This window comes from Triticum dicoccoides, chromosome 5B (genome assembly GCF_002162155.2).
Source record: "Triticum dicoccoides isolate Atlit2015 ecotype Zavitan chromosome 5B, WEW_v2.0, whole genome shotgun sequence".
Lineage (NCBI taxonomy): Eukaryota > Viridiplantae > Streptophyta > Magnoliopsida > Poales > Poaceae > Triticum > Triticum dicoccoides.
In genome coordinates this window covers 286,419,485-286,432,621 of record NC_041389.1, presented here as the reverse complement: position 1 = coordinate 286,432,621, position 13,137 = coordinate 286,419,485, and the positions used below count along the sequence as shown (strand labels likewise).

General features: G+C 46.2%; 3 protein-coding genes across 3 annotated transcripts; 1 reads left to right on the top strand and 2 right to left on the bottom strand.

Annotated features, from left to right (window-relative positions):
- Positions 1-1,099: 1,099 nt before the first annotated feature.
- On the top strand, positions 1,100-2,287 carry LOC119308465 (probable non-specific lipid-transfer protein 3). Its single transcript, XM_037584597.1, has 2 exons — positions 1,100-1,566; positions 1,952-2,287. The coding sequence occupies exons 1-2, from the start codon at positions 1,208-1,210 to the stop codon at positions 1,959-1,961; spliced, it is 369 nt and encodes a 122-aa protein (XP_037440494.1). The 5' UTR covers positions 1,100-1,207; the 3' UTR covers positions 1,962-2,287.
- Positions 2,288-5,122: 2,835 nt separating this feature from the next.
- Positions 5,123-6,443, bottom strand: LOC119308464 (probable chalcone--flavonone isomerase 3). Its single transcript, XM_037584596.1, has 4 exons — positions 6,288-6,443; positions 6,035-6,139; positions 5,797-5,949; positions 5,123-5,710 (listed from the first exon to the last, which is right to left on the bottom strand). Coding segments are annotated over exons 1-4 (654 nt in total). The 5' UTR covers positions 6,289-6,443; the 3' UTR covers positions 5,123-5,315.
- Positions 6,444-8,204: 1,761 nt separating this feature from the next.
- On the bottom strand, positions 8,205-12,424 carry LOC119308463 (vacuolar-sorting receptor 1-like). The gene is made up of 12 exons (XM_037584595.1): positions 11,856-12,424; positions 10,700-11,389; positions 10,529-10,617; positions 10,372-10,441; positions 10,195-10,278; positions 10,003-10,079; positions 9,816-9,897; positions 9,507-9,589; positions 9,355-9,412; positions 8,972-9,100; positions 8,648-8,754; positions 8,205-8,554 (listed from the first exon to the last, which is right to left on the bottom strand). Exons 1-12 carry the CDS (start codon positions 12,175-12,177, stop codon positions 8,456-8,458), a joined length of 1,890 nt encoding a protein of 629 aa, XP_037440492.1. The 5' UTR covers positions 12,178-12,424; the 3' UTR covers positions 8,205-8,455.
- Between the last annotated feature and the right edge of the window lie 713 nt (positions 12,425-13,137).

The following is a 13,137-nucleotide window of genomic DNA, read 5'->3' as shown; positions in this document are numbered from 1 at the left end:
GCTGTTTTTGATTTTAATAAAATATAAGGATCTATATTTAAAAGAACATGACCGCACATTATTAACGTGCTCGAAAAAATACAAACTATATATATATATATATTCATAATATATGAAAAAAATACAAACTACATATATATTCATATGTATGTTTATATTTAACATGTTACATGTTAGTTGATATGATAATACATAAAAAAGCATTAAAAAATATGTACCGAAAAAAATCTAACTATGCCGACGGCCTAGCCGTCGGTATAGATCCGACCAGCGTGCCGCGGATCACTGACGTGGCAGATATGCCGACGGCAGCCGTCGGCATAGGCTCTGCATGGTGCGGCCTGGATCAATGACGTGGCCTGCGGACCTATGCCGACGGCCCCCCGTCTAGGCCGTCGGCATAGCTCTGACGCCGTTAGCCAGGGGGTGGCCGGGCCCCACGTGTATGCCGACGGCCTATGTAAGCCGACGGGAGCTGTCGGCGTATATGTAGCTAGGCCGACGGCCATTCTATGCCGATGGGTACCGTCGGCTTATCTCTGCGTAACCCGACGGCCTTTGTACGCCGACGGCCAGAACCAGGCTGTCGGCATATCTCCCAGGAAGCCGACGAGGGCCGTCGGCATTGTTTTGGCCGTCGGGGTATGGCCCTGTTCCGGTAGTGAGAGAGCAGACGGAAAACATGGTATGATTAAGTGATCAAATGGGTGACTGCGGCAACAGGGATAGAAAAGGGGCCCTTGCGCCCAAAAACTAGCTACTCAGTCATGGTTACAATTACATGGGAGCAGCCAAACACTGTCTTGAATATGTGGAGCCATGAGGCAGTTTCAGGGTCAGGGCAGCAACCAAGAAGTTCACACCACCAGTAACTTTTCTTCCCGCAAAAGAAAAACATATAAAAAACAAAGTAAAAGCAAAGAGACACATGCCAATTACAAAGAGATCGAGCGTACTTTCTAGCGGGTACATGCACTTGCAGGGTGGATCGACCTTCTCAATTAACTCCACCAGCCAACGACCTGGCAGCGACGGGCATCAATTGCTCAATCAATCCTGCTGCATGTTCACCGTTCCCCTATTTATACCCTCCACGCCACACCCTTTCCTCCACACCATCACACTCCACCAGCTTAACCACACTCATCTGATCACCCACTAGCTAGCCAGCTAGCAGCTTAAGGAACTAGCTTGCAGCTAGCGATCCATGGCTCGTCTCAACAGCAAGGCTGTGGCGGCCGCCGTGGTCCTGGCGGCGGTGGTGCTGATGATGGCCGGCAGGGAGGCCTCGGCGGCGCTGTCGTGCGGGCAGGTGGACTCCAAGCTCGCGCCGTGCGTGGCGTACGTGACGGGGAGGGCGTCCTCGATCAGCAAGGAGTGCTGCTCCGGCGTGCAGGGGCTGAACGGCCTGGCCCGCAGCAGCCCGGACCGCAAGATAGCGTGCAGGTGCCTCAAGAGCCTCGCCACCAGCATCAAGTCCATCAACATGGGCAAGGTCTCCGGCGTGCCCGGCAAGTGCGGCGTCAGCGTGCCCTTCCCCATCAGCATGTCCACCAACTGCAACAAGTATGTTCTAATCTTTCGGTCTACTCATCCAAATGCATGCATTTTCATCTTCTCGCGCAGCCGTGTAGTCCAGATCTTGTGCATATTTCCATGTGGCGCTACTCCATAACCGTCTGTTTCCACGTTATAAAAAGCAAACGGTTTTTTACACCAGGCAATACAAACAATATGACTCCCCAAAAAGGAGGAAAAATAGAACAACTCATGAGCAAACACGTACAAGCATAGTATTTTCTTAAGAGCTAGGAGTAGGAAGTAAATATATAGTAACAAAACAGTGATATTAAGTTCATATTTTAAGAAACACGGTCGATTGTGTTTTTTTAGCATGTTACATCTGCCGTGTTTTTCTCTGACATAATATATATGTCTTATTCTTATGCAGTGTCAACTAGTTCAATATATAATCCTTCCTACGTGCATGCATGGACGCGCTTGCGTGGAGCTTAATTTCTACGTTGATGGAGTGCTCATACGATGTTGAGCTACTAAAAAATAAAATGAAGTTGCCTGTGTGTGTTATTTCAGTAGTGTGTCTATGTCTGTACCTTGCACACACACTGTGTGTGCATATATATTTATGCGACATGTATGCACGCGTCCGTATGCGTGAGTGAACTGTCAACTCCTTGCTGTACTCCAGTCCTAGCCGATGTGTACGTCTGATGTGCCTGACCTACTTGTTCAGGCAATTAATGAATAGTAATTGTTTTCCTAATTATTGATGTGCATGGATGTTCAGGTATGTGTGTACCTAGCTATTGCACTATCCAGCAGTATGATGGAACATTGGACACTATACGGATGTTTTGAGCCAGAAGATGCATGCGTGCAATACGCGCCGTGGCCACTTTTGTGTTCCAAATGAACGAGATCTCCACTAGTTTGGACTTTCTGTGTCATGATTTTGTACTCCACAACACAATATACCGCTCCAAATTAACTACGAGACGTTTTCCTTCTAATGCCCAGGCTCCGTTAGCACGCATGCAGGTTAGGGAAAACACTCAAACAGAAAAACACACAAGAACTTTTTAAATAGAAACACACGCAAGAAGCAAAGAATGAAAGCACATGAAAATATCTAAAGCAGAACTGAAAACCCCTAACGTCCGTATAATACTGGGAAGTGTGAATACAGTCAAAGACATGACACGTCGAATCTGGGCTACACATATGACTGGAACAACCTATAAACATACCACAGTAGTTCAGAAAATGTTTTCGTTGTGAACTGGTGTACAAATACCATAGTTTTTAAATAGCATGATATGTCGGTGCTACAATATTTGCAAGGGCTACACGCTAAGCCATTTAGCAGAATTTAGGGCCTGTTCGGGCAGCTTCCCAACTCCTGAAAATTCTGAAATCCAGCTTCCCGTTTCGTATGCCAGCTTTCCAAATGAAAGCTAGCGATCGGAAAGCCGTTCGGTGTGCCAGCTCCAGTTTTCTCTCACAACGCATGGGTTGGCAGCCTTTTTCAGTTGATTTTGGTCTACTGGGAGTTGAGGACAGGCCAAACTTGGCCCAAGTTGGAGCTGGCTGGCCCATTAAGCTCGATTCTGGCCTGGTAGGGAGGGAAGGGAGTCCCTCCGGTCTTTTCTTCGCTTGACGAAATGTTTTCTTCCACTTCGCGGTGGCAGCTTGCCGTAAATAGCTCGAATTCCAACTCTTGCGATTCCTGGGATCGACGAAACACCAGCTCCCAGTTTTTGTACGTGGATGCTGGTTCGATCCGGGAAGCCAGCTTCCTGGCGCCGTTCGGGCTAGCTCCGCTCGCAAATACATGGAAGCTGGGAGCTGGCGAGCTACCAAATAGGCCCTTAGCGTGTTATATTTTTTTGCCAATATGCAGAGCTTGCATATCATTCCATTGAAAGAAAAAGTTAGAGCGAGTACAAGAGGTGGTACACATGGCATGGACGCGAGAGATACATGGAATGCTCAGCCCAAACAGAGAAAAACAAGGCTAAACACGCATTCTCAAGAAGTGATCGAAACCAACAATTAGACAACCAACATCTCTAAATCCAGAACAGAGGACGCTGCAAAGAAAACAAGACAACGCCTTCACGAAGAAGAACGACGCCAAGATGTCGTCGCCATCCAATCCTGATAATCGGACCTAGGGTATCCCCTGATGCTCAAAGAGGGGCACACATAACGGCCATGGTAGCACCTCCAAGAAGGGGAAGACACTCGCGGGTGTCGCCGCTGCTAGTATAGGATGTAAGGATTTTGCCCTGGCCTGAGTACAAGCAATCTCAAGCAGTAGGAGCATCAATTGGAGAAGAGGAAGTCGGGCATAGGTCAAAGCTGTGACCAGTACAGGAACGAGAACCACGCCCGCCGCCGAAGGAGGCACAGGGCACCGCCGGACATGTGAGGTCCAGAGCAGGCGGAAGGACGGGCAGGTCACGAACATGGGTGAGGTTGGGTGGTTGGGAGGAATGAGAGGCATCGGGGACGTGACGATGGCCGGAGACCGAAATGATCCTGGATTTGGAGGGGAGCGCATATCCAGGCCACCAGGTTGGATTAAGCCATGGGGACTCACACTTTTGGGTTGGGTTAATGGCTACGAAGAAATACTTCTTTCGTTGTGGATCCTTCGCTATTAAAGACGGACCGGGAATTAGATTCTGGAAGGATAAGTGGCTAGGCAATGCTACACTTCGAGAACAATATCCGATTCTATACAATATTGTGCGTCACAAGGCTGATACTATCGTCACGGTTTTGGAATCCTTTATGTCAAATGTGACATTCAGAAGAGATCTAATTGGCCCTAGACTTGAGTCGTGAAACACTTTGTTACTAAGACTATACACGGTACTACTGTTACCGGGAGCCGATGAATTTCAGTGGAACCTACACGTGAATGGTAAATTCACAGTGGATTATATGTATAGTGCTTTGATCTAGTCACATATGCCAGTTGATAAGAATAAGAAGATTTAGAAGATGATGATACCGCTTAAAAATAAAATCTTTGCGTGGTATCTTTGTCGAGAAGTCATTCTTACCAAGTACAACCTTATTAAGAAGAATTGGCATGAAAGTACGCAATGTGTTTTTGTCATCACGACAAAACAATAAAACACTTGTTTTCCAATGCAAATTGGCTCGTTTTATATGGTTAGTCATCCAAGTAGTTTCTGGCTTGTATCCTTCAGGTAGTGTTGCTAATATATTTGACAACTGGTTACATGGGATAAAGTACAGGTTTAAAATTCTTCTCATGATGGGAGCGTTTGTTGTTATTTGGTCGCTTTGGCAAGGTATTTAACCATAAAAGTACTTCCCTTTTGCAGGTTATCTACAGATGTACCAGTACGCTCTATGCTCGTCTCTACAATGTGTGAAGAATCGAGTCCTGTTTACAGATATGTGTACACGCTTAGAAAACTACTTCTACCCCACATGGATGGTAGCATGATATTAGGATTGGCCCTTCAACGGTTTAGGCGTCATCCAATCTCTTCAAGAATACCTGTATTTTGTCCTTTTTTTTCTCTTTCTGAGACTGAATTTGATTTGGCCGTGTGCATCTTAATTATTCAGAGACCGGGTGTAATATTTAAATAATAAAGTGTCATTTATGAAAATTTTAGAAATAATTTGTACAGCGTTTGGATCGAGTTGCCAAAGGACCGGTAGGGCTTCGCCAGCAAGTGTTTTTTGAAATATTTCATCGTGACTTATCGATTTATTGCAAAAGCAGGTAAGCAGCACTTGTAAAAAAAGAATCATGGTGAGGTGAGCATTGCCGCGAAACTATCAGCGATGCTCCTGACGGTGGTCTGCGACACCGCCGAATCGCCGCCAAGGTACCACCTCTGGATCATCTCCGCCACGGCCGCGTTCTCCACCGCCACCTTGGCCTCCTCCTTGCCTTCCGTCACGAACGATATCTCTGGCGCGGCGGTGACCGTGGCCGGGAAGTGGAAGGTGACGACGGAGCCGGGCCGGAAGTACTTGGACTGGAAGAAGTCGGAGACCTTCTCGAGCGCCTCCTCCTCGTCGTCCTCGTATTTGTCCGCCGCCACGAGGCGGTCCCTGACGGAGCTCTCGAGCTGCACGCCGTACTGCGACCCCTTGATCTCCTTGATCACCACCAACCTCAGCACCTTCTCCACCGGAGCTGCAAATGCACGCGCAACATCGTGTCAGAAACATATGACCAGCGTCACTTGTTGGAGGTCGATTATCATCCATCCATCGTCTCACCGGAGACCAGGGCGTCGAAGAAAGCCTCGTCCTCCATCAGCTGGCTCTTCCCCTTCCAGCCCTGCAGATGCTCCATGGCGCCGTCGACGTCGAGGTAGACCCCGATGGCGTTGAACTTGATCTGAAGGAAATGGATCTCAATGTCTGTGACGCCTGCACGTTGAAGTTGAACTTGATTGTGTCAAAAAAAAAATGATTCGTTCGTGTCTGTTCTTCAGTCACAGATTCTAGTGCTTGCCATGGCCGACGAGCGAGAGCGTCTTGGCGCCGGCGATTTCCCGCGGGAACGGGATGCCTTCCACTTCCACCGTGGCGGCGGCCTTCTTCTCCTGCTCCGATCCCACTGCAGTTAATTTCAAGCGAAATCCGATCAAAAGCTGACTCTGGTTTCTTTTTCTCGTTTGCCACTCATGATACTAGCTGACCTGGGCGTGTTAAAATTTGTTTGAAACAAAAAGAGCAGAAATGAGAGTAGAGCTGGACAGGCTTACTTGTTTTCTTGCAGAGGTCAACAGATGAAAGAGAAACAAAGAGGAAGATGATGGAGCAGCTTTGCGTTTGTTATGGCAGAGATGGAAGAGCGTGGGCGTTTTATCGTCGTGCTTCCGTGCGATGGGGGTGGGAGTAGGGGTAGGTGGGAATAGCAGGAGTGGACATGTGGCTGTACTGAGACTGTGAGATACAACTACCACTGAAGTAAGCGTCCAAACAAACAGCGGAGGGTTTAGGGGGTTAGGTGCATCTCGTGGTCAACAATCGTTCACGCAAATGGTCCTGTTAGGCAAAATTGATAAATTTGACCTATGGACGAAATCAAATCACAGAATGAACTATCCGTGAAACAATTTCACGCGGTTGATCTTTTTGTGTGACGCCCGATACGAAGGCGCCACACTACATTGTGCAATGCCTCACAGATAGGCGCTACATGCCTGTCCAGCGTCGCACCCGTGTGATCCGAAAATTACTAAGTCAGTGTGCAGCGCCTGAGAGCTAGGCGCCACACTATACAGTGTAGCGTCTAGCTTCTAGGCATTGCACTAGTGGTTGCTTCATTTTGTAGTGCAACCACTAGTGCAGCGCCTAAGAGCTAGGCGCCCCACTATACAGTGCAGCGCCTAGCTCTTAGGCTCTGCACATTGACTTAGCAATTTTTAGGCAGTCTAGGATGCAACGCTGGCCAGGCGTGTAGCGCCTATCTGTGAGGCGTTGCACAGTGTAGTGTAACGCCTTCGTGTCGGGCATCACACAAAAAGGTCAACCGCGTGAAATAGTTTCACGGGCAGTTCATTTTGCGATTTGATTTCATTCACAGGTCAAATTTTTCAAATTTGCCGTCTTGTTATACTAGTTTTTTCTTTCGCGTAAATGCCCTTGGTATTTTAACCTCCCAGAAACACGAGGAATGCTCAGCTCGTCCTCCTAATAGAAAGAAGAGAGAGCCTTTTTTAGATGAAGCTTTGAGGGGGCTGTTGTTTTCTTCTCTTTTTACGTACTTCCTCCGTTTCTAATTACAGTATTTGTTTTAGATTTGTCTACATAAAGATGTATCCAGCCACGTTTTAGTGTTAGATACACCTATGTCTAGATAAATTTAAGACAAGTAATTTGAGACAAAGGTTAAATTTGTCTAGATGTTTCCAGTGCTATATACATCTGTATCTAGATAAGATTTTTGGGATGAGGGTAATACTTGTTAGCATCTTTCTGCATCTACCATTGTCTTTTTGTTTTTTTCTAAATGCAGGGACAGGGTATGGTGTAGAAGATATTCCCTCCGTTCCTAAATACTCCCTCTGTTCCAAAATAGATGACCCAACTTTGTACTAACTTTATACAAAATTGAGTCATCTATTTTAAAACGAAGGAAGTATAAGTCTTTATAGAGATTCCGCTCATACGGAGTAAAATGGATGAATCTAAACTTAAAATGCATCTATATACATCCATATACGGTTTATAATGGAATCTCTATAAAGACTTAGATTTAGAAACGGAGGAGGGAGTACAACATTCTAGGGTAAATCTAAGACAAGCATGCTTATACTTACTAGCATCTTCCTGCATCCACCATTGCCTTTTTATTTTTTCGTACACAAGGCGGGGACAGGGTTAGTGAGCACAGAGACAGGTCATTCCATTCCTTTACAAAATTTGTTGGAGAGTCCCTCTCCCTGCAATCAAAATCGGACGTGGCTTCTACAACAACCTAACATGATCCAGCCACCCTTTCTAATTCAAGTACTGGCATGCAATTATTATTATACTCCTACTTAGCCTTTAGCGAGATAGTATTAATCTACTACTGTGTACTCTTATCTTCCTTCTCTTTTACCAACAAGACACCTGGAAGTACTACTAATCAACATCCAGTTTAACAAATCTCTATGTTAGGACAATCATCACCATGGGTTAAAAAGGAGAACCTAGGAAAAAGAAGCACACATGACATGAGTTTGCCATCTCTTTTCTGATTAGAGAACAGAAAAGAAAGAGATGATCACACCATTCAAGACAAGTGTTTCTCTTCCAGTTTGATCTACGACTGAATTTACAGGATGGCCACACACAACATATGCAAGACAAGTGTTCTTCTCTTCCCCCAATCATCCCTCCCGTAAGCTGAAACAAACTGCCTATCAGCCTGTGCTGCTGCCCTTCACATCTCAATATGGTGAGAATGGTTGGGGATCTCTCCTTGGTTGTCCAGGGGCATGTACTGTGCCATGATAGCGCGGATCTCTGAATCCATGTAGCTCTGTGCGTACAAAAAAAAAGCATCACAGAAACGGTTTAGACGACAGCCTAGAGTTATCTATGTCTAAACAGTCAATCTGTACAGGTATCTTACCCGGATCCTGTACTTGTACACCGCGTATCCTGCGATTCCTACTGCCGCTAGGCCAAACAATAGAAACCATAGGAAATTCCAGCCTACCCGTGCTCCTGCATCTTTGCCTGGATAAAATGTGTTGACTTAGTAAGCTTTTGACAGCTAATCTATTGAAGAAACAATCACAAATAAAATGAGCGAGCATCATATAGATTATTATAGCTAGCCTTGCAATTTGGGGGATCTTATGGCCTCCAAATATCACAGATTATAGCTTAGCTCAAGTATATAGGCGCTACTGCTGGGGCGATAGTAAGCTTGTTATAGGAGATATGGACATACTTATGCACGTATCATGCTCCTTCATGTACAGCAAGCCACCACCACACCCGCACTCGTAGCTTCCCCATGTGTTCTTGCATTTACATTCCTTGCACTGGCATGCAGTCCTTTCCTTGCATTCATCAACATCTAGCACAAAATATTTCACATCAGCACAGCTACAAAGGAGTTGCCAATAATATGACCAACAACGTTCAGTACGCTATGACTGTCGCAGAATTCTAGGTGGATATTCATATTTGTTAACTCAAACACAAATATTTTTGTTATTTTTTAAAACTACGGAGTAGGTTCCTATTCATATTTGTGCACAGAAAGCTACAAATCTGCAGGGCAAATAAGCAGTTGTGATAGCATAATGGAGTTCAGGGACTGACTCTTACCTTCACATTTGTGAACACCATCACCTTTGAACCCATCTGGACATTTACAGCCACCATCCTGCAGGTTATGAACACCAGATATACACCTTTAGATTTCAGATAATACATGTGGCAGCATTAAGGTTAGGAACAAATCCAAACTGATTACTTACAGTGCAGGCAGAGTGTGTCCGGCCATTCCTGGTCTCTTTCCAACATCCACCATTGTTAATCTCACAGCGACCAGATCCTGAAGCTAAAATAACAAGGGCAGGTACAAGAATATTCAATGAGACTAAACTTGCATGTCCTGGAAAAGAACTGTGTTGTGCACAGCCCAGTCGCTACTTACTATCTTCAGTAATAAGGGTTAGAGTGGTAAAAAGTAATCAGCTATCTGAGGCAGGGTACGGTCCATTACATTATTTCAATACTGAAAAATAAACAAAGAAAAAATTATCCCAATTTCCTGGTATAGGTACCTTCACAGTGAGTGTAGCCATCACCAACAAATTTTACCCCTTTCACAACCGGGCATTCGCAAACTCTACCACGGAAAGTATCCTACATATACAACACACAAGTAACATCATATGCATATGCTAAAAAGAGAAAAGTGTTGTCCCATTAACTAGAATTTAGCACAGAAGATAAGACCACCAGAAGTACCTTGCATGCAGATATGTTAGCAGCCTTATCGTGCCAACAGCCACCATTGTTCTCCAAGCACTCGTTGGTTTGTATATCTACAATTTGATAACAAGAATTGACGATGCTTGAGAGAAGGATACCAGACAGGTTATGCTTGCCATACTCACAAAGCAGCACCGAGGAAAAGGGTATGGAAATCAATGCACTAACCTTCACTCAAGCAAACGGCAGGCTCAGTAGTTTCTTGGAAACCTGCACAAAGTGCTTTAAGAACTGCCCCTTTGTCAAGTTTCCCTGCAAAACAAATGTTAGGATAAGCACAACCGGAACCACGTAACTTGCTGGTAGCTATAGTGAATTGCATTTGTGGTTTGACAGAGCACACACCTCTGTATTGTCTATTATTGATGACCAGTGTTGGTAATATAGTGACATCGCCACGAGCGCCTTTGCCAATCTATGTAAGACGGTCCAAAATGATACAACATGATCACAAGTGGGATTAACAGAAGAGACAAATCACACAAAAGTACCAAGTACTAACCTGAGCATCCTGTTCAGCTTTCAGCACAGGATTTTCTTCATCAGCATTTGGATCACCAATACACTTATCTATTGCTTTGTGATCAAGTCCTGAAAATCATAAATGTGTTCAATACAATTATCTACACCACACTTTGAAAGGTATAAAGAGGCGATGCAAAGACCAACATACCAAGTGACTTGATAACTCCATCAGCACATTCCTTGGTATACTTCTTTTCCTTCATTGGGCAGCGGATTGCAAAATCGGTCACATAGTCCCACCATAACCAAGGCTTCTTATTCTCCTTCGCAACTTTATAAACACAGACTTGCCGCAAATTTTGAACCACCACGTCTTTCCCATCATACCCTTTGCTGAAATCCTGTTCCGGGTCAGGTGCACAGTACCTTCCATGGTTGATACACTGGGACTTGCACTGCTTGCTTAGTGTGAAGGCCTCCGGGCAATACCAGGTAATGTAATGAGGAGTGAACTGTGTGTATCCCTTTTTCTCAAGTATCTGTGCTGGTCCTTTAAAGCTCTTAACGAAATCAATCTGGCTGTCGCATTTGGGACCACATTCATCGTTACTGTTGGTCCAGAACTCGTATTCAACACGCTCATCAGGGTGAGGCAGGGACTCCCTCCAATCTAAATTCACATTAACCATGTGACCGCCATCGACTGCTTTCCTGAGTCTGTCCCCGAAGCTTTTTGTTATCAGCGCTGATGGTATGGTGATGTTCTCTAAATAATCAGCCCTTCCACTCTCTTCAGGTGTATCCATTGTAATTAGAGGCTCATCCTTGTCATCAGCAACAAGAATAGCCGCCACTCCTGCGTTCTGAGCATTCCATGCCTTCTTTGTGAAGAAGCAATCTATATAGAACACGAAAAACCATGTTTTATGTAATCAACGGCATATTTTACTTAACCAACACAACATGATTGAGCATATTTTAATTGACCGAGTAGAATGCAACATGGCCAAGCAGACAAATAAGAATGTTAAACAAGAATCGGCTGAAACAAAATCAGCGGAACATCACAGAGGTCAAACACCAAGACAGTGACATGGGTACTAAAGAAATCACAGGAGGTGTTCACGGTAAAGGCTTTTCAGATCCTAAGTGTGACCCAGACTGTGAGACAGGGATTTCGTCGTTGTACGAAATCCGGTCAACTAACATTCAGCTCAATCACTATCATCACATGCCAAGATCTAATTTTCAACGCACAGAAAAGACTAGACGAATTAACAAAAGATACTTATCTCACTTCTAGGGCCAATTATATCCATGCAGGCTAAGGGAAAGGAAACAATTCTCTACGGTAATTTGCTCACCTCCCCGGTCGACTAGCAAGAAGGTGGGCAAGGACCCGGGCTTGGCCTTGTAGGAGATGTCGAAGTCGTCAAAGCTCTTGCAGGCCTTCCGGTTGGACTTAGGGTAGGCGACGACGCCGACCATGGTGCCCCCGTACTGCGGCACGCCGAAGTTGCCAATGGCGCACTCGTAGCTGCCTTTAAGAGAGTCCGGCGCCGTGACCTTGAGGCTGTTCTTCTCCACGACGAACCTCCCCTCGCAGCAGCAGCAGAAGCCGTACAGGAGCACGGCCAGCACCAGCAGCAGCCGCGGCGGCGCCGGCGGCGCGGATCGGAGCCTCATGCTCCAATCCGGCGACTGCACCTCGAGGAAGGATCGATCTTGGTTCCGGGGGCTGTACGGGCGAGGAAAGACGGGGGGATAAGCGGGATTTAGCGGAAAGACTGGGACTTTAGGCCGCGGAGGAAGGAGTTGGAGTGTGTTTATGGTATTTGGATGGGCGGAGGAGTTGGGAGCTGGGAGTTGGGGAGATTTTGGGGGAGAAGATGGTTGCGGGAAGAGAGAAAGATACGGACTACGGAGAGGCCATGGTGGTGAAAAACGCTGTCGTAGAGTTGGGAGTTGTGGAGATTTTTACTTTGGATTTCTTTTTCTTTATTACCCAAAGCGTCGTAGAGTTGAACACTTTTTTTTTTTCGATAACTGCCACATGTGTGGCATGGACAGGAACCCGCCCGCACGCCTCGTGTGGCATGGATGGGAACCCGCCCGCACGACCGCGTCCGGGTGCGCAAAGGCACAGCCCGCACGTCCGGTGTGTGGCAACCCCGCCCGCAGGACACCGTCCGGGCCAGACGACCCCGCTGCTCGCACGACCAGCTGTTCCCGGCCTCTGATCGATCCCCACCCCTGACTGCCGCCATCGTCTCCCACCTCTCGAACCCCTACCTCCATCACCGGCCTTCTCTGGTTGCCATGGCAACCAGAGCAGATCCGTAGGGCCTTCCCACCGCAAACCACACCCCAACCCTCCCTCACCCCCCGCCCTCCAAAGACGATCAGCTAAAAGCAGGTGAAATCTACCGATCTCATATTGCTTCTCATCCTTCTTCTGGACAGAAAATTGCAAATTTACCGATGAAGGTGGCGACTGGATCCACGCTATAGGGATAAAACACTACATGGTTCTGTGTATCTTCGCATTTGCCAAGCAGAATACACCAGATCTGCCATGTACTACGTTTGAGATTAGCTTAAGTTCCTAGTTCGCTAGACGCAAGTAGTTGGTAATGAAAAGTATGA

Excerpts from the sequence above, each read along its gene's own strand:
- LOC119308463 (XM_037584595.1), bottom strand. The coding sequence starts at position 12,177 with ATGAGGCTCCGATCCGCGCCGCCGGCGCCGCCGCGGCTGCTGCTGGTG. Across the intron at positions 10,080-10,194 it reads TGCCGTTTGCTTGAGTGAAG|ATATACAAACCAACGAGTGC; the intron begins GTTAGTGCATTG and ends ATCAAATTGTAG. Across the intron at positions 8,555-8,647 it reads TGTACAAGTACAGGATCCGG|AGCTACATGGATTCAGAGAT; the intron begins GTAAGATACCTG and ends TTGTACGCACAG.
- LOC119308465 (XM_037584597.1), top strand. The coding sequence starts at position 1,208 with ATGGCTCGTCTCAACAGCAAGGCTGTGGCGGCCGCCGTGGTCCTGGCG.
- LOC119308464 (XM_037584596.1), bottom strand. Across the intron at positions 5,950-6,034 it reads GCTCTCGCTCGTCGGCCATG|GCGTCACAGACATTGAGATC; the intron begins GCAAGCACTAGA and ends TTCAACGTGCAG. Across the intron at positions 5,711-5,796 it reads CTTCGACGCCCTGGTCTCCG|CTCCGGTGGAGAAGGTGCTG; the intron begins GTGAGACGATGG and ends GTGCATTTGCAG.